The sequence below is a fragment of the Polyodon spathula genome, chromosome 3 (assembly GCF_017654505.1).
Source record: "Polyodon spathula isolate WHYD16114869_AA chromosome 3, ASM1765450v1, whole genome shotgun sequence".
In the NCBI taxonomy this organism is placed as follows: domain Eukaryota; kingdom Metazoa; phylum Chordata; class Actinopteri; order Acipenseriformes; family Polyodontidae; genus Polyodon; species Polyodon spathula.
In genome coordinates, this window is record NC_054536.1 from 17,830,879 (window position 1) to 17,848,263 (window position 17,385).

General features: G+C 37.8%; 1 protein-coding gene across 1 annotated transcript in view; it reads left to right on the forward strand.

Moving 5' to 3' along the window:
• cntnap2a (contactin associated protein 2a) overlaps positions 1-17,385 on the forward strand; it is a 471,866-nt gene that overhangs the window by 430,350 nt on the left and 24,131 nt on the right. The window contains exons 18-21 of the mRNA XM_041244554.1: positions 2,419-2,655; positions 5,472-5,696; positions 6,649-6,782; positions 12,860-12,953. Coding sequence (XP_041100488.1) covers positions 2,419-2,655; positions 5,472-5,696; positions 6,649-6,782; positions 12,860-12,953 — 690 coding nt within the window. The remainder of the gene's footprint in view (positions 1-2,418; positions 2,656-5,471; positions 5,697-6,648; positions 6,783-12,859; positions 12,954-17,385) is intronic.

The window sequence follows — 17,385 nt, forward strand, 5'->3', positions numbered from 1 at the left end:
ATGCATAGAATCAATGAGGACAATAAGTGGCACCTAGATTCCATCAAATCAGACTGCTTTTCCAATGAAAGGCAAAATAAATGTAAAACAAATCTGCTCGGTAATAAGGATTTATGTTATGTGCACATGCAATTGCACCCTATTGTTTAAGGTAGTAGGGCTTTCATTTAGAAATGTTTTTAATTTGGAATTGCCTATTATTTTTTCTTATTTTCTCCCCAATTTGGAAAGCTCAATTACAGTATTTTTTATTTTAACTTGGCTCACTGCTGCCACCCCTGTGCTGACTCAGGAGAGACAAAGACAGACACACATATTCTCTGAAATGTGTGCTGTCAGCTGTCTGCTTCTTTTCACTCTGCAGGCCTGCCATGCAGCCACCTCAGAGTGGAGGACCACGTAGCTCTGGGCAGCTTACAGGCAGGCCAGTCTACAGGGATCACTGGTGCGTGGTGAGCCGAGGACACCCTGGCCGACCTAAGCCCTTCCTACCTGGGCTGTGCTCAACCAATTGTGCACTGCCTCCTGGGAACTCCTGTCCACAGTCAGGAGTGGAATAGTCTGGACTTGAACCGGTGACCTCCAGGCTATAGGGTGCATCCTGCACTCCATGCAGAGTGCCTTTACCGGATGCACCTCTCTGGAGCCTCTTAAAAATGTTAAAATTCTATTTGTGTGTAATTACTCTTTGCTAGTTATACAATGATCTTTCTAAATAATTCAAATGCTCATAAATTATTCACTCAAATGCAGGGCTTCAGAAAATAAAGGATTATCCTTAATGACGACATTTTGTAGAATTACTTTAATTAGCGGTTTTTTTGTTTTGTTTTGTTTTTTTTCATTACTTGATTCACTTCCAAACAAGGAGCAAAGCTCTAACACTACATTCAAATTAAGTGTTTTTCACAACAGATAGCTTTGGCTACGGATGCATGAAAAATTCCAACAGAATCTGTTTGTGCATTAAAATGACACTTAAAGTACATTTATAATCCTAACATAATGTGACTTGGTGTCAGATATTTAAATGTGTTCACGATTCTGAGAGAAATGAAGACTGATAAACAGTAACAACCATGCTGCATTTAATACTGATACAGACAGGAAAGAAGCCATTAAAGTGGGGGGACAATTTCAACCTTTAGGGTAATTTAGCATTAGTCGGCAACTAAACTTGCTTGGAGAAGAATCCTTTGTGTATCAAGTGTGAGCCCAGCATGAGAAATAACAATTACTAATCAGGTTCCAATGCAACGTTATGGCTTTCATGCTGAGATTAATCAGAATGTGATTAAGTGGTTATCAGAGAAATCTGTAGACTTTAATAATCCATCAACCCCTAAATTGCAGAGTCTAGAAGCCTAATTATATTAATGCAGCACGTATTTACAGATGAAAAGCAGTGTGATAGGCTCTAGGCCCGATTAACACAAGACTGAGGGTTTGTTTAGTTTCTTGAAAGGCCATCCCAGGTTACAGCACTCAGCAACACACAGGTTGCCAATTATTTTAGTCAAACAATTAAATCAGGTAAAATATTCATTTGTGAGGTAGAATATTAGGTTTTTCCCGATTAGGTCTAACGATTCTTCATTTGGATGTAAGGACAACGAGGCTCTGTGAGAAGAATAAAAAAAAACTTAATTTGGAATTCCAATAATAATGGAATTTAAATGGTTTTCAATACTGTACATCAAACCCAGAACAAAAAAGAAGATTACATTGGTGTCTATTCAAATGATCTAAACAACGTCCAATCTAAATACTGCCATTGTTAATTTCATTGCAAACACACTCTGCCTGGTGTTTTACATGTTGGTGGCTTTTATTGCTGTGCTAATGATTTGTGATTATTGGCTGGTGTAGGTCCCATAAATACCAGCAGCTCTGTATTGTGTATTTTAGCTGCGTTTTTTTCTTCTTGTTGTTCTCTTCTTTTGTTCCTTATTGTACTTCTCATGCCTGCTGCCTGCTGCCTGCACGCTTTTGGTTTTTGATTTGTTGTATTTTCTCAAGATCGATGTCAGATGTCAAGAATGAACCGTACATTTATTCCCTGCAGTGTTTATGCTAGTAAAAAGCGGGGTGACAGAGTGTGAGCACAAGGCTAGGAAGGCTGCCAGCCATCCATCCATCCACTCATTTACCCATGCCATGCGTTTTACAAATAAAATCATTATAATGGGATTAGGAATGTCTTTGGGATTTGTCAAACGTTTTATTTTATTTTTTTATATAATATATAATAAAGCAATTACTCCATGCAAAGTGACTGTGGCGAACACTCAGCTGTACTTCTCTCCAATAGTAATAATTATGTATTATTTTTAGTCCGCCATTTATACAGTCTATTTCAGAATATTTTGCAGTTTTTGTCCAACATTGATATTATTTATTTATTTATTTTCCTTCAAGGTGCTGCAGGAGGACAAAAAGGCTTCCTTGGATGCATCCGTTCCTTGAAAATGAATGGTGTGACCCTTGACCTAGAGGAGAGGGCGAAGGTCACCCCTGGGGTGAAGCCTGGCTGTTCCGGCCACTGCACAAGCTATGGGATGTACTGTCGCAATGGGGGAAAGTGTATAGAGAAGTACAATGGCTACTCATGCGACTGTTCCAAAACTGCATATGACGGACCTTTCTGCACTAAAGGTAACTATTACAGGTGCACTGCAGCTATAAAGGATCCAGTTAGAAAGTAATCCAATGTATCAGTTTTACCAAAACAGACTCTTTCTTAACATTTTTTAAAATATAGGCTTTTATCTGGTCTGTGAGCAAATTTGTACGGCATAAAATGTGCTGTGCCTTACAGCAAGTTAAGAGAGCCACACATGTATTTTATGATGCCTGAATTATTTACCTAAAACAGAAAGCCTCTAAGGTAAGATAAATGCCTAAGAACTGTGATTGTCATTGCTTTTAGGCTGGGGATGCAGCGGTTAGCACTGATGAGCTTATAGTGTGGAGTTGCAATCAATGCAGTGCTCCTGTACTTACAGCAATATGACTTGAAAACTAAGCAAACAGTGCAACCTAGTGAAGAAAAGAGAATGCCTGCCACATGGCTGAGCTTCTGAGTCTGTTCCCCAGCAAACACTGTACAGTGCAAAATGCTGAGGTTTAATGCGTCCATAAAACTCACCAAAATAACTGACAGCATTGCAGGAGAACACACACACACATACACACACACATACATATATATATATATATATATATATATATATATATATATATATATATATATATATATATATATATATATATATATATATATATATATTACCGTTTATAGGAATTTCTGCAGGTAAAAGCGACATACTTTAGAAGACGATTCAAGCTACTGGCAAATGGAACTCTGAATTGTAAACAGAAACTCTTTCTTGAAAAATATTTATTTGGTTTATAATGAAAATTATTGCTCCATAGGAAACAGTTTTCCTATAACACTGGGTATGAGTTCACTTATTTAAACTCACCTATGATTTGTTCTTAATAATGTTTGCATTGTTATCTCAAGAATGTGTCCTAAAACTGCTTGTATTTATCCCATATGGAAAATGTATTTTGGGGCATGGGGTCTTGACTCACCCAAAGAAACATTTGAACAGTATACAATAATTCTTGTATCAACATCAAGGTGCATCCTGTGTTTCATCTCCCCAGTTTTGAGACCAAGGCCAGGAAATGCAAGCCCTGCAGTACCGTTCCCTGTAATTTTACCCTTTAAAATGTTCCCACTGCAGTGTAAATGCTTTTTTTATTCAAGGTCTTGGGGACATTGTTTGCAGTTAATATCAGTGCTTGAAAAATGTTTGAACACATGTATAATAACTTGGTGCTGATTTACATTTTATACATATTTACATAACTGCATGGTTTTCAGGGGCTGCATGTTCGAAAATTTATATCCCAGCTTTATAGCCTGCCGGTTCAAATAATTGCATTTGCTGTTTGAAAGCAATGGTTGCTGAATAATACATTAATAAACCATTTGAAGCGCCAAACAGGTTTTATATTTTTTGGAATTGTATGAAAGGGACCCCCGAATTGGAGCAAACAGCCTCAAGTGGGTCAGTATAAAGAGGGGTATTGCATCACTGCACTAAATTGTAGTTATGAAAAAACTTGATGTTGGCACTAAATGGGAATTTATAGCCCCAAAATAAAACTATAAAAACACAATGCAATGTTACCCAGCTTCTGAATGCTGGAGACGAGGCCCAGTCTGGCGTGAATCCCTAACCCAGGGGATCTGCAACTCGATATGAGATTGGCACCATGCCAGCCCTCCACATATAGACTTAATCAGTGTGAGACTAGGTCTGTTTTATCTGGTTTACATCAGAAATGGTTGGTCTCACAGGTCTATATAAATAAAAAACAGACCTTTTAAATGAAACATGGATACTAATAAACAGAGCAGGGGCTCATTGATCTGGCAATACTGTTTTTTGCTTTAAAAAATGTACACTTGGCAAATCAAGAAGGAAACTGTCAGGGAAGCTAAGGTATATGTTTTCATTTGACTGTAGATTACTTAGGTCTTTTGACAACAACAGAGTTAAATACCAGCTGAAATTATGAAATATTAAGTATTTCACAGCACAAGAACATGGAATATAAAGAAAATGTAAAGAACACAAACTGCATTTTTTGGGTGTCTTTACAGTGTTCCTTTTAACAGGTAAAAGTCACACCAATAAGGAGTTTCAATAAATTTCTCAGTCTTTTTTAATTTAAAATAAATGTAGTATCAGTCTGTTCAAAATAATGGACATGAATGAGACTGTTGGCCTATAGCTGCTAATATGCCATCTTCCAGTCTAATGTTTGAGATTGCTATCACTCTCTCACATATTTTCAATGTATGTACAATGGAATAGGTAGACCATAACACACCCTACTGAGCTTAATACGGACAAAAAGACAACTCAGAACAGCCACATAACTAACAGGACATGACGTGTTTTCAAGTTTCTTCTCAACCGGACAAGTGATTCTCTAGATGTATGCAAAACCCTAAACTGACATAAAGAAAAGCAGTAGACTAACAGACAAGCAGTTTCCATATACCCCAATATTATATAACTTGTACTTCCTATATATCCTCTATTGATAATAATACAACAGCAATACACATTTAAATTGACATACTGTGTATTGATTGTAGTCATAGTCCTTTACAACCAGTGGAGGTGTTTTATAGGGAATTGTACTGTAATTAAACAAGATCACTCAACAGTACTGTATAACAGTCAGATTGTTAACTAGATCATTTCTCCAAAGACTGTATTCTTGGCATGGAAGGCTACCTAAAGGATTAATGTGGATATATGCAAAAAGCAATTCCAATTGTTTTTTAAAATATTCTTTGATCAATGCATAGTTCAAAGATGGTAGCAACAGATAGCAAAAAGAATACAACAGAGGTAAATATACTCTATACTCTTCCATCTCTTTAGATGTGGGTGGCTTCTTTGAAACTGGAACCTGGATAAGATACAACTTTTTGACACAGGCAGCAGCAAGCAAGGACAGTTTGCAGGGTTTTCCGCAGGCCTCTACGAATTTGAACCTGACCAGGGAGGACCTGTCATTCAGCTTTAGCACCACCAGTACTCCCAGCCTTCTCCTCTACATCAGCTCCTATGTGCAAGACTACCTAGCTGTTGTACTCCACCAAAATGGTAAGCAGGGGCATGGAGCTGCGCTTTGGCTTCTTTTGTTGACAAAATATATATATATTTAAATAAATAGAAATAAGTTGTAGTTTGAATTTTTAATTTCCTCCAAGACAAATTGTTTTTTTTTCTGTTGTTTGGAAACCCCATGGCTACTACATTAGCATTCCCTCTGTTTCCTCTCAGTAGAGACAAACAGACTTAAATACTTTCTCATTTTCTTTCAAGATACAGCCTGTAAAGCTAAAGAATTGTAAAACCTTTCAGCATCACAGCACAGAAATAAATGAAGAGGGTCGCAGGGTTTTTGTTTCTTTTAGGGGGTTTAAAAAGAAATATGTGGAGGGTGAAAATCTCTTTAAAACCTTTAGCAATGCAGTGAGTTTACAAATAAATGGGGTGCTGCGTTTATTAAAACTTGGTAGCAAAGAGGCAACTGCAATACTGAAATTGGTAGATTTGTACCAACAAGTCTGCATATTGACATTTAGACATGTGATTGTCTTCTGGACAGACCAAAGGTAGATCATTAATGTAAGAACTAAATAATAAAGGCCCTAATATAGATCCCTGTGGGGCCCCCAAAGTACAGTTCTTAAACGTTGATTGAGTATTGCTTATTTTAAAACTTTGTTTTCTATCCGACAAGTAAGACTCCATCCATTTCAGTGCCTGACCAGACAGATTAAATTTAGACAACTTAGACCATAAAATAGTATGATTAACTGTATCGAAAGCTACATGATACATGTTGTGTTGTGGTTATCTTTTAACAACATAGCATGCTCAAAGCACAGTCCACAATAAAGCATGCTTTGGTGTGTTGTGTATCCGATTTGCAGTCACTGGTCATCTCTGTTCAAGTCTCTACCGTCCATGTGTGTCTTACATAGACTCAGGCCAGGGTACATTATTCCTTAAGGATGTAGTTAAGAAAGACTCCTGGTTTCTCTGACAGGAACTCTGCAGATTAGATACAACCTGGGTGGCACGAAGGAGCCTTTCCAGATAGACGTGGACCACAGGAACATGGCTAATGGACAACCACACAGTGTGAACATCTCCAGGCATGAGAAAAACATCCAGCTGCAGGTAAAGCTGTGGCCTAATGACCACAGGAAAGCTTTAAAGTTGGGAATCTACCTTACAAGCTCGTGAAAAATTATTGTGTGTTGTGGGCCTATCAAAATGTGATATGACAATAAAATAGAATTAGGCCTAAATTTAAGAAGGGGCTATGATATGAATGAATATTTATACTAAGCTGATATAAATGTTTTCTTTGGCGCTATATTGCACAAACAAATTGTATACAGTAAATGCCAGGGGCTGAATCCACTTTAGTGTTTATTTGAAATTTGCATGTGCTGTATAATTTAAAAGTTATTTCTTGTATAAAAATCACAGAAAATGCAGACCGCTCTTTTTTTTTAATAAAGCGAATGTCAAAGTGACGATAATTAGTTAGAAAGTTCTTCTCTTCCTCTCAAAGCCCATTCATTCATTGGTGCATTCTGTCACAGTGTAGCATGTGCCAGCGTACATATACAGTAAGCCTGGGGGCTAAATCACAGGTTTATACATTTATATAAAGAGGACCCTATAAACATATAATGCAATTAAACTTAAAATTGTAAATGTAAAGTATTTTTTCAACAATTATTGTTCAAATCGGTTCTTTTTTTTCTGTACAGATGAGACGCACGAGCAAAAATGCATTTAAAAACCTGTGATTGGAGAAATAAACTGTGTTCGTCTTGAAACTTTGCAATTTGGTAGGGATTTGCGAGACCCCTCACGCAAAAAGTTTTAAATGGTGCTAAAAAAATAATTCTAGTAAATCTTACCTAATATATATTTACGTCATTTTGTAGGTCTTAGAATGTTTCTATATGAAAAACAAATGTGTTATGGTAAAGATGAAGTTGATGTTTTGATGGTAATTTATTTGAAGCTGTTAGTGAAGTAAAAATATCAAACAACCTTCTAGGTCTTGAGTCCGGTTCTCCAGTACATAAAAGCTCTATGTACAAGTGCATTGTCAAATCCCTTTGTGACAAAGTGCCCGCCCCTGTGTATATTATCTGTTATGTGTTGCGTGTGGTGTGTTTAAATGTTGGTGTATAGACATTGGTACAGGGGATATAAAAGGGTCTGTGTAACACGAGTGTTTAAAAATGAATATGTGTACTTAAGCACAAGGATTGCACAGCACTTCACGTGCAAGTAAAATGTAGTAATATGTGAGCACGGGGAATTGCACTTTATTAATTCTTGCGCTGGGATTCAGGTGAATAATGAATTGGTAATTGAAACCCAGCACAACAGTATATATAGATGCACGTTGTCACATACTCGGGGTTGGGTGTTCGGTGAGTGGAGAACGAGAGAGAGAGTTAGGAGAATTACAATTGCTATTGCGTGCTGGTGGGACCAGCACGATACTTGTTCATTTATCAACTCACCGTGTTTGTCAGTGTGTCTGCCCGTGCACCATTTTGTTAAGTGTTAGTCCTTTTTTGTTTGTCTATTTATTTTGGCGTAGAGTGCCGTGTCCTGTGTTTTTGTATTATTGCAAACCTTTTTATTTTCTGCCTGTTTCATTATTAAACTGCGCAGCAGCGCCTTCACCATTTCAAAGCCTGTGTTCAGAGTAAGTTCCTGTTTCTGGTCTGTCACCACCCACTCCGGCCGTCCTTGTGACACACTTATACTGCAATATTGTAATCTGGTTATTTATTTTACAGTTTTACTTAGTGAGATTTTTTGTAGAAATGAAAGTGCATTATCAAAATATGGATCAGTATACTTTCTGGCCTTATCCATGTTGGTGAGGAATGAGACCTGCACAAAGAGATTTATAGAGGTTAAGTTTAATCAAGACAAATGTGCATCACGTCCATCTCCGCTGCTCCCAGCAGATGCTTCTTTTTCAGCATCAATTTGTAGGTACCGATCAATCCACACAGAGGCCTACCAAGGGAAGAGGTGAAATGAAAAGCCAAGGTCCGGTCTGCCCAAGTGCTTTGGAGTCCAGATTGCTCTCAGTTTGATTGAAGTTTTTAGAGCTGAGTTTTAAGTTCAATCAGCAGCAGGGCCACGTCGGCACTCAGAACTGAAGTGGAGAACATTGTTTTTTTAATTGACACTTGCAGCACTCTCAGTGTCGATTTTGTTCTTTGTATCTTTCTTTGATCCTATAAATATGCTAAGCCCATTCCGCTAAAGTGTCTTAGGTCCTAAGAGGTCTGAAAGTAGCGGTTGCTGGCAAATTGAAACTCTGGGCTAAGGTACCTCTGCATCCCAATTTAAGCAAAAGGAGCTGGATTTCATTGTAAATCTATAGCATACAGTGTCTCTCAAAAGTATTCACTCCCTTGGACTTTTCCACATTTTATTGTGTTACAACTTGGAATCAAGATGGATTTAATTAGAAGTTTTTGCCACTGATCAACACAAAAAAAGTCCATAATGTCAAAGTGAAAAATAAAATGTACAAATTGTTCTAAATTAATTACAAATATAAAACAGAAAATAATTGATTGCATAAGTATTCACCCCTTTTGCTATGACACACTTAAATAAGCTCTGGTGCAACCAATTGTCTTTAGAAGTCACATAATTAGTTGAATGGAGTCCACCTGTGTGCAATTAAGGTTTTTCTCGTGATTTCAGGTTAAATACACCTGTCTCTGGGAGGTCCCACAGTTGCTTAGTACATTTCCTAACAAAAACTACATCATGAAGATGAAGGAACATTCAAAGCAAATCCAGAATAAGGTTCTTCAAAAGCACCAATCAGGGGTAGCATATAAGAACATTTCAAAGACATTGAATATCCCCAGAGCACAGTAAACTCCATTATTAAGAAATGTAGAGAATATGGCACAACTGTGAATCTGTCTAGAACAGGCTGTCCTCAAAAACTGAGTATCCGGGTGAGAAGGGCACTAGTCAGGGAGGCCACCAAGAGGCCTATGGCAACTCTAAAGGAGTTACAGTCTTCCACGGCTGAGCTGGGAGACACTGTGTATACGGTAACAATAGCCCGGGTGCTTCACAAAACTGGCCTTTATGGGAGAGTGGCAAAAAAAAAGCCATTGTTGAAAAAAATCTCACATCAGATCTTGGCTAGAGTTTGCCAGAAGGCATGTGGGAGACTCTGAGACGAAGTGGAATAAGATTCTGTCTGATGAAACCAATTAGAGCTTTTTGGCCTCAACGCTAAGCGTTATGTTTGGCACAAGCCTAACACTGCACATCATCCTGAGAACACCATCCCTACCGTGAAGCATGGTGGTGGCAGCTTCATGCTACGGGGATGCTTCTCTGCGTCAGGGCCTGGAAAGCTTGTGAAGATAGAGGGCAAAATGGATGCAGCAAAATACAGAGAAATCCTGGAGGAAAGCCTGCTGAAGTCTGCAAGAGACCTGGGACTTGGGAGAAGATTAATCATCCAGCAGGAACATAAGAACATACGAAAGTTTACAAACGAGAAGAGGCCATTCGGCACATCTTGCTTGTTTGGTTGTTAGTAGCTTATTGATCCCAGAATCTCATCAAGCAGCTTCTTGAAGGAACCCAGGGTGTCAGCTTCAGCAACATTACTGGAGAGTTCCAGACCCTCACGATTCTCTGTGTAAAAAAGTGCCTCCTATTTTCTGTTCTGAATGCCCCTTTTTCATTCAGGCTGTATGTTTGACCCCAAACATACAGCCAAAGCCACATTGGAGTGGCTTAAAAACAAAAAGGTCAATGTCTTGGAGTGTTCCATTCAAAGCCCAGACCTCAATTCAATTGAGCATATGTGGAAAGAGTTGAAAATTGCTGTTCACCAAAGGTCCCCATCCAACTTTACGGAGCTTGAGCAATTTTGCAAAGAAGAATGGGCAAAAACTGCAGTGTCCAGATGTGCAAAGCTGGTAGAGATTTTTCCAAATAGACTCATGCCTGTAATTGCTGCCAAAGGTTCCTCTACCAAATATTGGGAGTACCAAGGGGGTGAATACTTAAGCAATCAATTATTTTTTGTTTTGTATTTGTAATTAATTTAGACCTATTTGTAGATTTTATTTTTCACTTTGACATTATGAACCTTTTTTGTGTTGATCAGTGGCAAAAACTCCTAATTAAAGCCATTTTGATTCCATGTTGTAACACAATAAAAAATGAAAAAGTCCAAGAGGGTGAATACTTTTGAGAGCCACTGTAGGTGTTGTGCTTCATTCATTGAGTTGTTATAAATGTACACCATTCTTGGTATTTTAATTCTTGACACGTTAATGGGCTCTCACTGTTGTTATTGTTCAAAACATTAGGGAACTATGCACCACAATGTCTGTAACTAAAAGCTTGGGGGAGGGTACAGTTATTTGTTCTTATAATGTTGTTTTTGGTTTTTTTCAAGGTTTGAATCCTCTCCAGGGTACATTTCTGTGGCATGGTGATTAATTATCGTTTCTGAGAATCAATTCAAAAGTCGTCAGATTGACAGGAAAGGAACTGTAATTTTTTTTTGGGGGGGGTTTATGATAAATAGTCTGAAAGCTATTTAATTGTGTCATGTTATCTCCTTTCTTCCCATTAATATGAGTGAACACTAGTTCATAGTGGACCCACAATTTGATTATTGCAGTAACAGCTGCAAGATGAAATAAATACTACCTTGCAAACCCTTGTACTGCTACAGGATTATCCAAAACACAGAAAGGAAAAAAAGGCTAAATTGTTCAATGTTAAGCTTGCTTTTTATACATCACACAGATTTTACTATGGTGATAAATCTAAAACTACAGTACTATCAATATATTTGTATGTAGTGTTTATAGTTCATAGAATACCGGGGGCTGGGTTTCAAATCTATTTATTTCCTATACTTGTACTTTATTCCAGTTTTCACAGGAGAAAACTGTTTGTTAGAGATAAACCCATTCATAAATTAAATAAGTGTATCTATATACACATTATCATTGTATTTCTACATTGCAATGCCTGGCTGTGGAGCAAAGGAGCAGTTTATACTTCAAAATTCCACATGGGGGAGATGTTGCCTTATTGGAAAAAAAACTTATTGTGGATTAAGTGATAGCGTGCATTAATAGTACATCAATAATGCCTATGTAATGCTTTCCCATGTCAGATAAATCTATTGCACGGTGCCAAATACTGTGGTATAAAATTACAAATAATTTTTTAAAAATCAGTGTGTTACTGGGGAGGGCATTGTGTTGCAATGTAGAGCAACAGAAGACAGTTGCAATGCTATTCCCAGGACAGACAGTTGCAATGCTATTAGAAAAGGAGACAGCACTCTCTGCCCTCCAAATGCCTATACAGGAGTTAGCATCAGTGGCTACGTGAGAGCAAGTATGTCCATTCCATTCCCAGAGTGTTAAGTTCAGTCTCAATGCCTATGAAATATGTGACCTTTTAAAAAAAAAAATTTAAAAAAATTGGGGGGGGGGGGGTCTGCAAAAGACATTTGAGAAAAAAAAATCTGTTCCAATTCACTAAGCTAACATTTGTATTATTTACTCTCTCTCTCTCGTGTTTCTGAAGGATGCTACAATTTGTGTACGTTTTCTTATTTGTGATGTGGTTCTGAAAATGACTTTAACAATCTAATAAAAGGTTGGTGCTGGTTGCAAGATGCAGCAGTTTTCTGGGTGGCATAGCACTCAATCAAACTGTCTGGTTTTGTGTTTGGTGCCATTCTTCTAGCTCGCACCAATCAAGAAGTGTTAACTTTTATAAATGGCTAAATGCTGATTGCATACTATGATAGATTGAATGGACTCAAAGTCAGCTAATAAGGCTGTTTTATTATATATGTTTTAAGATGAGCTTTAATATTGTAATAGAAATGGGCTCTAAAAACAGGTTTAGGCAACATCCATTATGCCTGGTCTGCCATTATTCCCCAAGTAATTGAGCTAAGGAAAACTATTTAGTATATGGATATGAGCAAGCTGAAAGACTTATGTTTGGCTAATTGTGTTCTGTGTTTTTTCACTACTAATGTATCCACTAAGGCTGAAGTCACCAACAAAACTCATAACACTTGTGACAGTAAACCCAGGTTTCCAGAGGTAAAAAGTTAGAGCATTCACCCAATGAATCACATCGCCCCCAAAACAAATGTTTACCAACAGCTGTTTTTTGTCTTTCAGCTCGACCACTACCCCTCAGTGAGTTACACCCTACCGGAATCTTCCGACATCCATTTTAACTCAGTCAAGACACTGTTTCTTGGCAGAGTTCATGGTGAGTAAGGGAAACAAGCCAGTCAGTGAACTGTGAAAGGCGTTGTTTGACCTGTTTGGCATTTTCTTCTTCCAGTTTCTCTTGTGGGTAACGTTGGTTTATTGTTTGCATTCCAAGAAAAGTAATCTATTTTTTTTTTTTAATATTGTTTCATCAACAATTTCATTTCAAGGCAAATGTAAATTGTCAAATATCCTGTTAAAAATGCCTTTAATCATAATCATAATGCATGGTAAAACAAAGGTAAGCATTGTAAAGTGCAGAGTGGTATGGCAAGCATACAGTGTTAAATATGGCAAACATTGGTATTATGGTAAATGCATAGTATAACCATGACTAAAACTGCAAAATGACTGTGCAAGTGTACTGTTGTAAAGTTGTATAAGGGTGTATTCACTGCATAAGTGCATTAATTAACCTTTGGAGGGGTCCTCACAGTGTTAATCTGTGTTAGTCAGCAGCCTCTGCCTGGTAGCATGGTGTAGGATGTCTGGGTCATATAAGACTGAGAAAAGTCTCTCTTGTGCAGTATGTGCCATGCAAGCGCTTTCAGAAAACAGGACGAGTATTCTTGTGAAGATTGAAAAAAACACATGGTTTATTGTATTTGTAGGGATGTACACAGTACGGTAAAGTGAGTTCACTATAACATTCTAAATCATTTTGGCTGCAATGTTACTGCAGTTGTCTTTAGAAGAGAGTTCATATTACTCTTCTTATACCTAAATAAGAATGTCCTTATCTATAATTAAAAATCTTTTTTTCCCCTAAACCTAATGAAGATTATTTATCATAAAAATTCTACTCCCACAAAAATATAACCATTCCTATCATTTATTTACCTATTTCCTTTTCATTTACTATTTGCTGGCAAAGAAAAAACATGTTAAAGGGAATGACTTTAATAGAGTGAGTGTCTGTACAGCCGTAACAGAGAGCTGCTGCTCTTGTTGTTCTCCTGCCTCAATTAGTTTTCCTGCATTTTTCACTACTAGTGCTGTAGGTAATAAAACCCCACCGGAGGTATAAACTTGTATCTCATGCTGACCATAAGAAAATAAATACTATTACCAGTAACACTTCCACTTAACAGTAATACTTTCTGACCATTTTACAGCAGATATATGGGCATCAAAATGAAATTCAAAACAAAAGGCCACGTGCAAAACAATACAGGGCTCATGGGAATGCTATTTAGCTTATTAGAGGTAAGACATCACCACGGTACACAATTTATTCGAGGTATGGTTATACAGTCAGGAGGTAATGGAGACACAGAATCCCAGACTGTATATCATATTCAAACTAATGAACTGTCATTGCCCTTTTCCCCCGTAGTTTTCAAGATCTCAGCAACAATTTGCACATTTAGCTTTTAAAGCATACCAGCAATGTTTGTATTTTTCTTGCGTTCGTTTTTATTTACCTTGGCCCTGGATGGTCTCACTGTGTCATTAAGTTTAATCTATAATCAGTGATCAAAGATCTTCTTTTCTTCAATCTCCTAAAAAGCTTAGTACAGCTCCGTATAGCTCAGTACATTCGATTAGGGCGGACATAACTTCCATTTATGTTTTTTTGTTATTTTTCATTTTTTAAATGGCGTGCTCATGACATGGGCATGGTGTTAACCCAAGGGCAGCAACAATGCTAAGAGCCACTGGTAGACTAGTGCTGTAGCAATAACATACCAGTTTGATTGCACAATGGTATGATCTAACGCTAATCGATTGCACCATATCTGTACCAGTGTGCTACTGTATCAGGCCCATATTTGATAGTATCCTAAGTATTCCTATTTACTGATATTATGAACTGGACTGTTTGGAAAGCAAGCTGTGGGCTCATGACAAGACATTGTAGATTTGCTTTCATCACATTGCAATGCACAATGAACTGGGGTATTCGGTGGCTTGTAATTAACTTTAAAATGTACTCTGGGGAAGATGTTGTTTTACTATCATTGACTTTAATGCAACTGATTGCATTTATGATTTTCTGCTGAAACACTCCTTTACTCATTAAAAAATGTGGCGTAAGTCATGTAATGGACACGCAGAAACAAGCCCTGCTGATAAATTTAAAAAAAAAAGGATTTCAATACAATACATGATGGGGTGTTATACACCACCATGCATGTTATTATTATTATTATTATTATTATTATTATTATTATTATTATTATTATTGTTGTTGTTGTTATTAATTAGTCACTTAGCAGATGCTTTTATCAAAAGCGACTTACAGAAACTAGGGGATGAACTGTGCATCACAACTTGCAATAGGACCTCAGTTTTATGTCTCATCTGAAGGACAGAGCACAATGAGGTTGACTTGCTCAGGGTCACACACAGTGAGTCAGTGACTGAGCTGGTATTGAACTGGGAACCTCCTGGTAACAACCAAGCCTCCTTAGGGGTAATTTACAAGGGGGACGTGGGAGACATGTATCTCTCACTTTTTTAATGACAGGGAAAGTTCCCCCTTACATTACAGCAGTAGTAAAGCGTTCATTTCTCAATCATTTATTTGTATAATTACGAGTCGGTACAGAGGTGTTATGGGCGATCTCAAGCAGATAGGCAAAAACAGTTAATATTTCTACAAGTTTGAAATTTCTTAATCATGATACCATTTTCGATGTCTATGGTCTCAATACTATAAATAAATTATCTATTCGGACATTAGGATCTTATTGTCCTAGAGTGGCTGTAAAATATCCCCTGTCCTCTGAAGAGGGAGTTCATGACCGCAAAGGTGCCAATCTGAATGAAATGAACATTTATTTTAATCTTGTTACAATATGCCCCCTCGACTGAAACTGTACCCCCACTTTTGAAACCAAAGTGACACCACTGCCTAGACCAACATAAATGTGCAATGTAAGAGGAAGAGGAGCATTTAAACATGTTTTGAGATACAGTAGGTAAGGGTAATGTTAATAAATGGATTTCATTATGTTTTTTCAAATGTAGTGTACAATATGAGTTTTTTTTTTTTTATCTTTCTATAAAAAATAATCAGAATACCAGTATTTTTTTTTCTTTCATTCCCACCACATATACTATGGGGTTAATTAATAGTATTGTAGCCATCTCGGTTCCCGCAAGCAGGTGAGGCAATGACAATGGAACCACTTTTTAAGTGGGGGTGCTGAAAGCCATTGAACAAAACTGTAACCCCTGTATATGATGGAAGCCATGCAAAGCCCCAGCACCCCTAGTTCCAGTGTCCCCAGTGTGAGGCGCCTGCCTGCGGGAACTGAGATCACTACATTGGTGCCAGAAGTGGACGTAGGTACCCCGGCACATGCTCGTCGGACTGTAGCCTGGTGAGCAAGTCCAGGGAAGACTTGAGGCTGGCAGGGGAGAGTGTAGGGTGCACGGGGGAAGGCACCAGCAGGGCTGGTAGGTGATGTAATCATATACAATATACTCTCCTTGCAAAGGAGCCCGGCTCTTTTGTACAGTGGTATTGCCGCTATGCTTCAGTGTGAGAGGTCCCGGGTTTGCGCCCGCCCTCCACCTGTGTGTGGATTGCCTCGCCCTGTGTGAGGCGTCTGCCTGCGGGAACCGAGATCGCTACAGTATTAAAGAGTACACTTTGTTTCTGTTAGTATATAACGGGCTTTAAATGCTTTAAATAGAGAAATGAAATTAAAAATAACATCAGTAGCATGTTAATCTGTAACAGGTTATTGGTAGTTGCTAAATATATGTTGGTATCTCTTGGTTAAATAATATTTGCTATGAAAAGTTTCTATGTTTGTGGTGAAAGGATTTTTATTCAACCACCAAAAAAAGTCTTAAAAGTGATTTTGTTTTGGAGGGGTTTGTTTCCCAGAAAAGCCTGATTTATAAAATAGTTAACTCTGCTAATTAAGTATGTATGTGTGTGTGTGTGTGTATATATATATATATATTAGTGAGATAGCAGGGAAGGGGTGAAAATCCTTCCCTGCTAAAACACGTGAGAATGCACATTTGGGTGTTATTGGCTAATTGTTTAATTGTTTTATTGTTTAGTAATTCCACTTCTCTTACACCATATGTAAAAGATCCTCGCACTCTCACACGGTTTGAACAAAAGAAACAAACAAAACCAAAACCTAAACACCTTTGGAGCTCTCTCACGGTTCGTTGAACAAACAGAAACTAACAAAACCTAACTCCGTTTTGGAGCTCTGATGATACATCACCAGGTCCCTGACTAACACACAGGACTGCTAAGCCATTTACCTAATACAACCAAAACACACAACAAAAGGTTTTCACACAATACCTTTTTTTCTTTGAAACGACTGATCTCTCACTCTCACTCTCACTCTCACTCTCTCTCTCTCACACACACACACACACACACACACACACACACACACACACACACACACACACACACACACACACACACACACACACACACACACACACAC